We start from the raw sequence: 14,233 nt of genomic DNA on the forward strand, positions 1-14,233 counted from the left end.
ATGCATGAGGGATCTTGCTGTTTCCATGAGATGGCGATTCTTTCTCTCAGCCACCCCGTTCTGCTGTGGGGTGTAGGTACATGAGGTCTGATGTATAATGCCGCGTTGGTCCAGGTATTCCTGAAATGATGAGGATAAATATTCGCGGCCATTATCAGAACGGAAAACTTTGATGTGGGTACCAAATTGGTTACGAATCTCAGCATAAAATTTCTGAAAAATGGTAAACAATTCACTTCTTTCTTTCATTAAATAGAGTCACGCCATCCTTGAAAAATCATCTACAAAAGGGAACACGATGGTGTTTCCCAAATTGACACGACTCACAATCCAAAATAGAAAGCTGACTCAAAGACGGGACCAAAGACTTCAAGACTTTTAGTGACGGATGACCAAATTGGCAGTGCCACTAGAGAGGAGAAAGAGATGATTGGAGAGCTGTTGAAGTTCTACCACCACCACCGTCAAGATAATACAGTCCACCAGTTTCATGCCCTCCACCAATCTTCATCCCCGTCTTGAGATCCTGAAAAACACACATACAAGGAAAAAAGGTAATGGAGCAGTTAAGTGATTTGGTCAGCTTACTAACAAACATAAGATTAAAAGGCAATTTAAGAACATACAAAACTGAGGAAAGGGATACATGGTCTAGGTCAACATTACCAACACCACAAATTGAGGATGTGGAACCATTAGCAAGGGTGACAGCTTGTGATGTTGGGCAATGAGATAAGGAAGAAAACACACCTGGAGTTCCAGTCATGTGATCGGAGGCTCTAGAGTCAATGATCCAGGGATTGGGTGTGGATGCCAGACAAGCCATACCTGAGTGAGCGAAAGTCGCCGTGTTCTGCTGTGATTGGATAAACCTCTCGTATTCATCACGGGGAACACTCGCCATCTCCTTCACGGGACCATCTGTGGATGTAGGAGGTATCTGATAAGATGAATGATTCTCCTGTCTAAAGCTGGAATTTGAGTCACTAGTAGCAGCATGATTGGCCCAGGTTGAGGGTGGACCATGTAGATCATAACAATAGTTAATGGTATGTCCATCCATACCACAATGAGTGCACTTCCTCGGGCCTGAGCCACGTCCTCTACCACGGGCTCCCCTTGAATCTCTGCCCCCAGTACGACCACCACCACGATTATAAATAGGCCCACCATTGCCACTTCGGCCATACACAGAACCACTACCACTACCATGGCCAGACTGAGCTCCCCTAGCTCCACCTCTAGCCCCACGGCCTCTCGATACAACAAAGGCAGATCTATCTGAGATATTAGAATTCTCAGTAGATCCGATAGAAATCCTCCGGAGTCGAGCAAATACCTCTTCTAAGGAAGGGAGAGCTGATCCTCCTAATATCTGAGCCCGTATTGGTTCATATTCAGACTTCGGTCCCACCAAAAATCTAGTCACATCAAGCTGTTCTCTTTGTTGTTGTTGAATCTGGACATCAGAAGTGAGAGGGTGATAGACATTCAACTCATTACGTATGTTTCTCATGTTGGCATAGTACTCTTCAAGACTTTGATTGCCCTGTTGCAGGTTAAAGTACTCTTGATACAGCTGATACACTCTGGTTGTATTGTCTTGACCCGAATACAATTTCTTCGCATGGTCCCACACCTCTTTGGCAGTGTCAAGAAACATGAAATTTACACTAATCCTTGGTTCCATACTATTCCACAACCCTGTGATGATCTGAGCATCCTCTTGCTCCCAGTCTTCATACTCGTGAGAGTTAGTGGGGGGTTTCTCCTCTCTTATGTGTTTTACCTTCTTCTTTGCCTTCAGAAAGACTTTGACGGATTTAGCACAAGGCACATAATTCTCTCCATTTAGTTTAATGGAGGTCATCTGAACATTCAGGTAGTCTGTAGGCACCATCACATTAGGTTTACAATCACTGTTATCTCCCATTCTGTTATCACCGATTCTGCACACTTGCTGAATTCTATTACCACTGAATTCTGCACACTGCACACAACTAGGTCACACCTGTCACACTGATTTCAGCACTTGTTGTTGCTGAAAAGTGTGTTCTTCACACCACAAACCCTACTCCTACGACCACCTGAAATCTCACCACTCTATGATCATAACTCTTCCTTCGAAATACACCAAAAACCAGCATAAACCCTAGCACACTACTGTCTGAAACCCTAGCACATGGTCTGAAACACACATCCTATTTGATCCATAACAGATATCATGCACTGAAATCTCTTACCTTATCACTGAAGTAACAACCCCACGAGCAGGAAATCAGTCCACACAAGACAGCCACTGCACCACACAGATTGGCCCTCTATTCTTCATCGATTAGGGGAGGGCGATCTTAGAAACCACAGCAACCGACCACACATGACCTGACTGGAGGCATAGAAACCTCCTAGGGGAGAGGGCGATCACTCCTTTTCAGCCCTTTCCCTTATCTCCAGTCGAATGCAGAAAAAAAAGGGAGAAACCCTAGATAGGGTGCACAGAGAATAGATATCTAGGCAGACAGAAATCTAGGCAGATTCAAGTAGCTCTGATACCATGTGATGATTCGGCCTGCCTTGGAATTCTGTCTTTCTGAGATCGGTTATGTAGAAAGCAGTAGAAAGGTGGAAGAAAGAGAGAAAGAGAGAAGGGAGAAAATCTGGTTCGAATTGGAAGTGTCAACCTGACCTTCTCCCAGTCGGCCAGACAGTACTTATATTATTAAAAATAATTGAAAAGACATATGTGCCCTTATTTAAGTGAGGAGCACTGATTCCAACACAACATTACAGATCAGCACCATTAATCTAGGTATAAAGATAGAAATACCCCTACGCTAACAGTGGGTTTATGTTCTTTTATTTCTCATTAAGTTTAGTTATTGGGCCCATTAGTATTTTTAGTTAATAACATGTAAAGTTATTAATCAGGGGCATTTATGTACATTCAATGGAGATTTATGATTAGTTCTTAATAAAAGCTTTAGGACTGGCTAAATCAAGGAAACTCTGCCGCCCTTTTTTTTCCAGTTTCTCTTCTCTTCTTCCTCTCCAAACTTGTACAGGAAAGCAAACAACTTCTTCTTGTGGTGTCTACTTTGTGAAGGTTATTATGAAGATTTATGATGATTGCTCTCCTTACATGGAATTTTAGGTGAAAATGAACTTATGATCAGATTTTGGGAAGTTGGTTGGTGTGTTGTTGGTAGGCCCATTGAAGGAGTTGGACAATTGGAGGTGGATGACTTTGTGTGTAGTGAATGATAGGGTTCTTGGGTTTGATCTTGGGTTAATTGGTGCCTCGTTTGAGTGGAATACATTAGTTGATGTCTTGGTACATCATTTGGACGGCTGACGTTAATTGACTAAGCTTAAGAGGCCATTTTGATGGTCTAGATATTAGGTATATTTGGTACATCACATTTATAACAAAGGTACACCGCTTAACTTGGATTTTTTTTAGAAATTTGGTACATTACTTGAATGACTGAGATTAGTTGAAATATTGTTACATTATTTCGATGACCAAAATTGATTAGTTGACCCTAAAAGGCCACTTTGATAGCCTAGATTTTTGTGTTGATTGGTACATTTTAGTGTTGGCCTAGATTAGTTGAATCTAGGTACATCATTTCAATGGTTGAGTTTAAAAGTGATTGCCTATATGTTTCTATTAATTTGATACATCATTTACATTGTATTTTTTTGAAAACTGGATGATTTTGTACATTGTTTACCATATCACTTCCATGGCTTAGATTACTTGAAACCATTGCACATAACTTTGATTTTCAAGAATAGTTGGCTGGTCTTGAGACATGTGTTCAATAGTCTAGATCTTTGGTCAGAAGATCATGACTAGAAATATCTCTTTTAGCAATATTAAATGGGTGAAGAGCAGTATTGTCATACTGCTATGAAGCAGGACAAGGGCATTTTAAGGTTTTAGTAATGTCTAACAATGCATGTGGCATGCACACGGGTGTACAGCATCAACTTTTTTTACAGAATGGTGATGGAAAGGGCTGTCATTATATGTATGTACAAGCTTGTTAAATGCCAACAATATCTTACAGGGGACCAAGTGTCACAGCCCCCAATGTAGAGGAGAGATCCTTGTAGTTTATTCCTTTCTCTTTGAAAATGAAAACAGGAAAAAGAAAAAGATTTGACTTAAACCTGAAGGAATGCATATTACATTTCAATATTGTTTATATTGAACCGTGTCATCTGTTGGAATTTGTAGCTATTATTCAAGCTGAACCGTCCTGTTGAAGTTGCATCAAGGGGCTATTCTTTCATTGTCAGCTTTTCAAAGGCATTGACACTTAATGAGGTGTGTGATAGTCTTTGGTTCATGTGTTCAGCTTATTGCTGTTATATTCTGCTTCAATCTTGAAATTTGTGGTTGTATTCTCATTCCTTGTTATTGAGTTCTCTGCAGAGTATATTACCCTTTTGTATGAGGGAAGTTTGGGTGATTACAGCATGTTTGACTTTAATCAGTGCAACTGTTTCTCATTATAATGATGGTCTTGTGGCACCTGATGTTGAAAAGGAGTTCTACCGCCTTCAGGGCGATTTATATTCACTAAGCCGTGTCAAGGTAAATGTTTTTGAGTTTCATTAGTACTTGGGGGATTGTGTATTTGGGTTTTGGTCCTGCATGACCTTACAATAGGCAAAAAAGAAATCTTTAACCGTTGTGGATAACCAAAATCCAAATGTTGATGAGAATAAATATCTTAAAATGATCAGCATTTTCAGAGGCACCACTTCTGATGTGCAGAATGCATTGGTGCAAAATTTTCCAATCAGTTGTTTGTCACTTGTCTGAACTCTGAAGGCGTTGTTCATTCTGTAATTCATGCCAAGAATGTCAGTTCACTTTTTCATCTAAATCAATATTGGTACAACTAAGATTGTTTACTGACGTTTCCATATGAATTACACAGTTTATGAGGCTTGCATATCTAATAGGATATGGAACAGAAATAGAACGGAGTCCTGCTAACAGGTACAAGTTCTTGCCGATCTGATGCACTTGAATGTTCTTATAACATCTCAACTAGATTTTTAATTAGGTTTAGTTTAATTACTAATGCAAATTTGTTTTATTGTGATGTACTGATGTTTACTGTCTAAGTGTACTATTTTGCTCCATAATACTGAACAACTTATTACTATTTTTCCACTCTTTTGGGCAGTGCTGCACTAAGCATGCTACCTTGGCCCAAACCAGCAGTTTGGCCTTTACTTCCACCAGATGCTGCTTCTGACGTTCTTGTAAAGGAGAAGGCAAGTCTATCTATATCCTAAAAAAAGAGGAATCATGTCAGGAAAAAATTTCTTTGCACACTGCACCCTTGTAGAGGATGGAATAATTTATCCAACCAATCAACTCTTATTGCTTTTGTACCTTAATAGTTATTGAATTTATGCTGTTTAGTCAGATTGGCACAGATACATATAAGCAAATGGTATATCAAGTTAACCTGATATTCTACATAAAAATATGTACTCATGTTCCACAAGGCATACTTGATTCAACCATGTTGATTGTGAGGACTTTTAAGTAATAACCATTATTAATCAGCCTGATCACTGGTATACTGTTAATCAGGCAATATTCATCCAAATACCATATTGCTATAAGTATGTGATTGATCAAATAAGGTTTTATTGCGATGTTAGTAAGCTTGTGCTTGTGTGGAATGAATATTTTTGGTAATAAAATAAAATTTATTAAAAGAAAAGGAATAACACAAGGTGACCAGAAGTCACCTGAGAGAAAAAAAGGAAATAAACTTATTTGCATCCACAACACCAACCCAAGGATCCAAACTAACAAGAAGAACCAACCAATTTATCGAAAACAAGGACCAACTACAAACCCAAACCCACCAAAACAAGAAAAAACTACAAATTCTCATCCATAGTTGTCAAGGTGACGCCTAGGCGGGCGCTTAGGTGACAAGGCACCCTTGGAGGCTCGCCTCGCTCAGTCTCCAAGCAGTTTTGCATACTGTGTAATGAAATACTTTTATATTATTATTTTTTTGAGGCTATAATTATAAAATAAACATTATTAAAGAAAAATAATCATTTTTGTGTTTATAAACTAATTTCTTTTTATTAATTTCTTATTTGTTAGGGTTTAATCAACACAAACATTGCTAACTGCTGTATTGAACTCTCAATGACTTCAAACTCTGAACCAATAAGTAAGGGAAGAACTTAAAATTTTGCCTAATCAACACATTTCTTCTTCCACATCATCATCATCATCATCATCTTCTTCTTCTTCTCCTTCCACCTTTTCTTTTCTTCTTTTCCTATAACAAAAATAGGGGTTCAGCCCATATATTTTTTGAATTTTCTTTCCTTTCTTCTTTTTCTTCTCATAAATATGTTGATTTTCTAGACATGAAGTTTATAATTTTCTTATGAAAATTATGGATAGTTATTAAAGAAAGTTGGTTATGGAACCTAGGGAACTACCCTAGGATATGTGATTTTTACTTAAAAAAATCCATCGCCTAGGCACCTTGAAAATTATGCTTTCATCAAACCCAAACAATGGTAAAAAATCCCAACAATTTTCAACTTCCACCCAACACACTCAAGTGAAACAAGTCCACAACAAAACAATTTTTGTCCAAAATTTTGAAAATTCAACATTCCATTTCACTTTCTACTGCTAGTGAAGTGAAAGATGAGGTAGAACTCAATATATTTAGAAATTCAAAATAAATAGCAAAAGGTTTATAAACATTTACATAGGGAGAAGAGAAAAAAATATTCTCAGTGTGTCTCAACCTCTTATAATAGGCTATTTTGGGACCTTGGGTTGAGGAGAGGGTTGTGGTATTGGAAAGTTATTGAAGGTGGTGAACTCTTTTCTTTGCTAGAGGAGATTACCCTTTGTAAAGAGACTGGGCTGAATGGGCCCTAGTATCTTTTCTTGTAGTATGTTTTATTTATTTGTTGGCTAATGGGCCTATCTTAATGGGCCCTATTATTTCTTTCGCTAGTTCTCTTTATGTTACTGCCTAGTTGGCCGCCCACTTAAGGGTATACTTGTAATTATGTTAAGATTGAAGTTTAGTAAAAGGATTAGAGAAGGGAGGGAAGAGATATTCGAACTCTTCTTCTTCTTCCTCCTCTTTTCTCCATCTTCCTTCTCTTGTACTGCTGTTATCTTCTTTTCTTCCTCTTTTTCTCAAATTTTTCCCAAGTTTACATCAGATTTAGAGGACTGATTTACAACTTGGTATCAGAGCAGGTTTCTTTCTTCATTCTTTTCTTCTTTCTCTTTTCCCATACACCCTTCGGTTAAGAGAGTGTATGGAGAGATAGGTTCTCTATAGTTCAAAGGATCTTTGTCCTAGTTGGTAGAGGGTTTGGAGAGTGTAAATCTGGCCGGATATTGCCAAGAAGTGGTGCTGTACTGTTTCTACCCAAAACCCTAGCCGATTAGAGATTTTTGAAGTTACAAGTAAAAGTGAAGCTTTGGGTGTGGTGCTCTGTGCTTGGGAGGTGTCTTTTGACTTCTAAAAGGGAGCGGTTCAGGTTTGGAAGAGATTGGGAAGCTCCGGTAGGAGCAGCTGCATCTTCTCTCTTTCTCCCCAACATCCGGATGCAGTGAAACCCTACTTTTCAAGCATCTGGGTACTGGTTTGACTTCAAGTAAGTTTATAAGGACCAAATTTCTGGTTTTTTGATTTTTGTTTGATTAATGGAGCAATATGGAAGTGAGTTCAAGCAGGTGCCGGTTTCTGGGCTTGGCTTGGTAGATTCCGTTTTGACTGGTGTGACCACAATCAAGCTAGATGGGACAAATTATCTTGCTTGGGCACAGTCTATAAGGATTTATGTCTGTAGTAGAGGAAAATTAGGGTACCTCACAGGCAGTAAAGTGAAACCCGAAGAGATAGACCCTAAATATGAGAAATAGATGCAGGAAAACTATACTGTCATAGGATGGTTAGTCTACTCTATGCAGCCTCATATAAGTCAGCACTATCTTTGGATGTCCTCTGCCAAGGAGATCTGGGACAATGTTACTAAAACTTACTCATAGAAGTTGAATGTGGCTAGAGTCTACAAGCTGAAAAGTGATGTGAAGAACCTAAGACAGGGGGAGAAGAGTGTGGCAATCTACTATTCTATACTGAAATCCTTATGGTAGGAAATTGATGTTATGGAGACAGTTGCATGGAAGACTAAGAATGACTCAGAAATGTTTAGGAAGTTGGTGGAAAGAAACAGGGTGTTTGAATTTCTTACTGGACTCAACCCTGAGTTTGACATCATTAGGAAGAATATTCTGGCCAAAGATGATGTTACTCTTGCTTAGGCATATGCTATGGTAGTAGTGAGGAGAGTAGGCGGCAGGTTCAGTTACAGAGTCCACCTACGGAACACTTTGCACATGCAGGAATAAAGCCGAAGGGTCCAACTGAGAAGAAGGAGCAGATATGTGAATATTGCAAGAAACCGAGGCATACGAAGGACACTTGCTGTGAGCTTCATCCTGATCTTCTTCCTGACCGATTTAAGAATAACAACAATTTTAAGAAGGGCAGTCAGACAGGAAAACCGAAGACAACTAATGTTGCCACAGTATCGGAAGGAGGAAGTAAGGAGAGTGAAGAGAAGTCCACCATTGAACAGTTGTGAAGGCAGACTTTGAAAGGTATGGTAGGCTATTAAGTCACTTGGAGGCTACTGTTTCTACATCTCACTCTTCAGGCAACACATCATCATCATCATCAGTATTTGCTCACTCAGGTATTCGTGCTTTTGCAAACCATGCTTTAGTTTCAGGTAATCATAAAATCCCTTGGATCATTGATTCTGGTTTAATAGACCATATGACCAGCTTGTCTAACCTTTTCTGTTCATACCACCTTCTCTTTGGTAAAGAGAAAATATCCCTTGTTGATGGGTCCCTTGCTCCCATTTTTGGCAAAGGGGATATAAAAACCTCTGACACCCTTTATTTATCCTCTGTCCTTCTTGTCCCTAAATTTAATACAAATCTTTTATCTGTTACTAGCCTGACTAAATCCATGAACTGTAGCATAACCTTCTTTCCCACTCATTGTGTTTTTCAGGACCTACAGTCTCAGAGGATGATTGAGAGTGGCCATGAGGCGAATGGAATATACTTGTTGGACACACCTGATAGTGCTCTTGGACCACTTCATGGAGATGCCTTGGAGTTGGTCTTGTTAGAGTCTGTTGACAAAATCATGTTACGTCACTTTCGGTTTGGTCATTTGTCTTTTTTTGCTTTGAGTCATTTATTTACAGATATGTTTAAGGGAGTGTCTTTATCAAGTCTTCATTGTGAGTCGTGTGAATTGGCAAAGCATTGTAGACTATCTTATTTAGTAAGCAATAAAAGATCTATTTCTCCTTTTCATATTGTTCACTCTGATGTGTGGGGGCCATATCATTTGCCTACTATGGGGGGTTTACAGGTACTTTATCGTTTTTATTGATGATTACTCTCGTTACACTTGGATTTATCTCATGAGATCTAGGGATGGAGTACCAACTATTGTGCAAAAATTTCATGAACTCATTCTTACCTAGTTTAACACCCAGATCAAAATATTCCGTTTTGATAATGCTAAGGAGTATTTTGAGAAAACCCTCTAAGCCTATCTTGAAACTTTTGGGGCTATTCATCAAAGTTCTTGTTCCTACACTCCACAACAGAATGGAGTGGCGGAAAGGAAGAACCGACATGTGGTTGAAGTTGCCAAATCCCTCATTTTTGCATCCCATGTTCCTACAAAATTTTGGGGAAATGCTGTCCTTACTGCTACTTTTTTGATTAACCGTATGCCTTCCCGGGTTCTTGGCTTTAAAACCCCCTTTAGCCTTCTCTTTTCGGATGAGGATCTCTTCTCTCTTCCTCTCCGTGTTTTTGCGTGCACTTGCTATGTGCATATTCACAGTCATCAAAGGCACAAATTTGAACCTAAGGCTTATAAATGTGTTTTTCTATGATATACCCCCACACAGAAGGGATATTGCTGTTTTGATCCAGTTAATGGCACTCGTTTTGTATCTAATGATGCCACATTTGCTGAGTCTACTCCTTTCTTTAGTATTCCTCCTGAGGGGGAGAAATCTGAGGAACCCTTTGCTATGTTTCTAGTAGTTCCTCTTCCTGTTTCTTTTGAGTCATCTCATGAGGTGCCCACTTCTCCCACTGGGCCTACCTCCAATATTCCTGTTCCTCCTCCTCCACCTCATCCTCCTGTAATTCCTCCTCATCCTGTTCTTCAAAGGTGGTACCAAAGTCTCAGATTCAGACATGGGCAAGTTGTTTTCACTCCTACAGAAGAGCCTCTTGCTCCTCCCATCATTACTGAGGTAATAGGTCAGCCTTCCTCTGACCCAACTACATCCTTCCCAAACCTTGATCTTCCTATTTCTCTCGCAAGGGAAAGCGGAAGTGTACAACCCATTGTATCTCCAAACACCTATCTTATAGCCTTCTATCTCCTACCTACTACACTTTTCTTGCTTCTGTTTCTTCCCAATGTGATACCCAGGTCTATACTAGAAGCCTTATCTAAACCTGAATGGAGGGATGTTATGATGGCGGAACTGGATGCTTTGCATAAGAACCATACTTGGGATATTATTGACTTGCCTGAAGGGAAGGAACCAGTGGATTGTAAATGGGTATTTGCCATTAAATATCACTCTGATGGCTTTGTTGAGAGGTTTAAGGCCAGGTTGGTTGCTAAAGGCTACACTCAGATGTATGGTATTGACTATCTTGAAACATTTGCTCCTATGGCTAAGATGACACCCAAGAGGTTAGTAAACTCAAAAAATTTCTTAACTCTGAATTTGAGATCAAGGATTTAGGAGATCTTCGATATTTTTTGGGCATTGAAGTTGCTAGGTCTAAAGATGGTATCTTTATTTCTCAGCGCAAATATGTCCTTGACCCTCCTTGTTGAGACTGACAAACTTGGTGTTAAACCAGCCTCCACTCCTATTGATCCTAATCACAAGCTTTCTGCTACAGATGGTGAACTTTTATCTGATAAGGGAGTGTTTCAGAGACTGCTTGGGAAGTTGTTATATCTTCGCGTGACTTGACTAGACATTTCCTATGCAGTGAGTGTTATTGGTCAATTTATGCATTCTCCTAGAAATACTCATTTAATTGCTGCAGAAAGAGTTTTGTGTTACTTGAAAGGTACTCCAAGGAAAGCTATTCTATTTGCCAAACATGGACACATGAAGCTGGAAGCATACACTGATGCTGATTGGGCAGGATGTATTGATGATAGGATATCCACCTCAGGTTATTGTGCTTTGGTGGCCATGAATATTGTTTCATGGAGGAGTAAGAAACAGTCTGTAGTTGCCAGATCCTCTACTAAAGCCGAATATAGGGCTATGGCACATGGTGTGTCATAATTACTGTGGCTACGATCCCTTTTAGAAGAATTGGGAGTTGACTATGAGAAGCCAATGATGCTCTACTGTGACAACCAAGCAGCTATCAATATTGCACATAATTCTGTTCAACATGATAGAACTAAACACATTGAGGTTGATAGACATTTTATACGGGAAAGAGTTTTCTCAGGAGAAGTTTATTTGCCATTCATCACCTCAGAAGAGCAGCTGGCTGATATTTTGACCAAGGGAGTTCTGAGAGGGAAGCTGACACACTATATAAGCAAGCTGGGCATGATTGACATCTATGCTCAACTTGAGGGGGAGTGTAAAGAGACTGGGCTAAATGGACCCTAGTATCTTTTTTTTTGTAGTATGTTTTATTTATTTGTTGGCTAATGGGCCTATCTTATTGGGCCTATTTTGACCAAGGGAGTTCCGAGAGGGAAGCTGACACACTATATAAGCAAGCTGGGCATGATTGACAGAGTGTAAAGAGACTGGGCTGTGACAACCAAGCAGCTATCAATATTGCACATAATCCTGTTCAACATGATAGAACTAAGCACATTGAGGTTGATAGACATTTTATACGGGAAAGAGTTTTCTCAGGAGAAGTTTGTTTGCCATTCATCACCTCAGAAGAGCAGCTGGCTGATATTTTGACCAAGGGAGAGTTGACTATGAGAAGCCAATGATGCTCTACTGTGACAACCAAGCTGCTATCAATATTGCACATAATCCTGTTCAACATGATAGAACTAAGCACATTGAGGTTGATAGACATTTTATACGGGAAAGAGTTTTCTCAGGAGAAGTTTGTTTGCCATTCATCACCTCAGAAGAGCAGCTGGCTGATATTTTGACCAAGGGAGTTCTGAGAGGGAAGCTGACACACCATATAAGCAAGCTGGGCATGATTGACATCTATGCTCAGCTTGAGGGGGAGTGTAAAGAGACTGGGCTGAATGGACCCTAGTATCTTTTTTTGTAGTATGTTTTATTTATTTGTTGGCTAATGGGCCTATCTTATTGGGCCTATTTTGACCAAGGGAGTTTCGAGAGGGAAGCTGACACACTATATAAGCAAGCTGGGCATGATTGACATCTATGCTCAGCTTGAGGGGGAGCGTAAAGAGACTGGGCTGAATGGGCCCTAGTATCTTTTCTTGTAGTATGTTTTATTTATTTGTTGGTTAATGGGCCTGCTATTTCTTTTGCTAGTTCTCTTTATGTTACTGCCTAGCTGGTTGCCCACTTAAGGGTATACTTGTAATTATGTTAAGATTGAAGTTTAGTAAAAGGGTTAGAGAAGGGAGGAAAGAGATATTCGAACTCTTCTTCTTTTTCCTCCTCTTTTCTCCATCTTCCTTCTCTTGTACTGCTGTTCTCTTCTTTTCTTCCTCTTTTTCTCAAATTTTTCCCAAGTTTACATCAGATTTAGAGGACTGATTTACAACTCCCTTGTCCATTCTAAACATAACTCTTGCATTTGGGCTCCTGGTTCTTTGCATTCTTTCTCTTGTGCATCTTATTTCAAGTTGCTGTCTAGAGGTTCTCTTCCTCAGTTCAGTTGGGTTTTCTAGTTAAGGCTATATGGGAAGGGCTGATCCCACCCAAAATCAAGGCTTTTTGTTGGCAAGTCTTTCATGAAAAGATTGACACATTATCTAATTCAGAAGAAGAGGCCTTCTTGGCACTTATTTGCTTCCATTGCAAGGTCAGTGGGGAATCTGCACTAAATTTGCTAATTTTTGTGTTTGGCGTTTGGGATTATTTCTTGTCACTCTATGGGTGCAGGTGGTCTCCACCATCAGACACTGGTAGCCTATTTATGGATGCTTTTTTTTTCTCCCCAGCAAGGAAAATAGGAAAGGTCTTACGGAGGTGTACTAGGGCTGCCAATGGGTTGGGTCCGACCCGACAGGCCCGAACCGATTGGACCGGTTCTGGTTTCAGGAACTGGAATGGACGGGTCAGTTCCGGGTCTTGATTATTATCGGTTTGGAACCGGTTCCACCCAGTCCCGAACCGATTCAGACCCGACGTGAGCTATATACACAATATATATAATATTAAATAAATTATATATAACATTTAATATATATTAAATGTATATTTATTTATTTATTATAATCGGGTCAGTTAGACCTGATCAGTTCGGCTTTGGGTCTAAAAATTACAGACCCTATCGGGTCTGGTTAGTTATGGGTCCTCAATATTTCATGTTGGGTTGGTTCTGGTTCGAGCTGGTCCCAGCTTAGACCCGACCCGTTGACAGCCCTACTGTGGTGTTATGGTCCATTTGGCAAGAGAGAAATGCAAGAATGTATTAAGGACAGTTTAGGAGGAAAGAAATGCTTGAATTTTCAAAGGGAGAGAAAGAACTCAAGAAGCAGTAATAGAGTGTATCACTACCAAGGTGACTCATTGGGCCAAGTCCTTGGAGAGCTTCTCAACTGTTTCAGTAGATGAAATTTTGAGTAAGTGGAGAGAGGTGGCAGGAACTTCTTCTAAAAAGAATCTGACTCACAATCTGGACTCCCCCAATGGAAGGATTCATCAAGCTCAACTTTGACAGTAGCAGCAGGGGAAATCCAGGACCCTCAGGGATCGGAGGCATTTTTGAGATGAGAGGGGTTATGGTTGCATTATTTTCAGCACCTATTGGAGTAGCAGATTCTCTAAGAGCAGAGGTCTTGGCTGTTATGAAAGGGTTACAAAGAGCAAGAATGATGAATGTGAACAAACTAATTATTGAGGGAGACTCAATGCTGGTGATGGAGTGGCTGCAAAG

The 14,233-nt window shown here is 39.8% G+C and overlaps 1 protein-coding gene across 2 annotated transcripts in view; it reads left to right on the plus strand.

The window, feature by feature from the left end:
• CLUB (TRAPP II complex TRAPPC10/CLUB) overlaps positions 1 to 14,233 on the plus strand; it is a 106,093-nt gene that overhangs the window by 39,487 nt on the left and 52,373 nt on the right. For both annotated transcript variants that reach the window (XM_010280000.3, XM_010279999.3), the window contains exons 7-10: positions 4,244 to 4,333; positions 4,442 to 4,603; positions 4,953 to 5,014; positions 5,205 to 5,295. In XM_010280000.3, the coding sequence (XP_010278302.1) occupies positions 4,244 to 4,333; positions 4,442 to 4,603; positions 4,953 to 5,014; positions 5,205 to 5,295 (405 nt within the window). The remainder of the gene's footprint in view (positions 1 to 4,243; positions 4,334 to 4,441; positions 4,604 to 4,952; positions 5,015 to 5,204; positions 5,296 to 14,233) is intronic.

This window comes from Nelumbo nucifera, chromosome 1 (assembly GCF_055504915.1).
Source record: "Nelumbo nucifera cultivar China Antique chromosome 1, China Antique-T2T, whole genome shotgun sequence".
Taxonomy (NCBI): domain Eukaryota; kingdom Viridiplantae; phylum Streptophyta; class Magnoliopsida; order Proteales; family Nelumbonaceae; genus Nelumbo; species Nelumbo nucifera.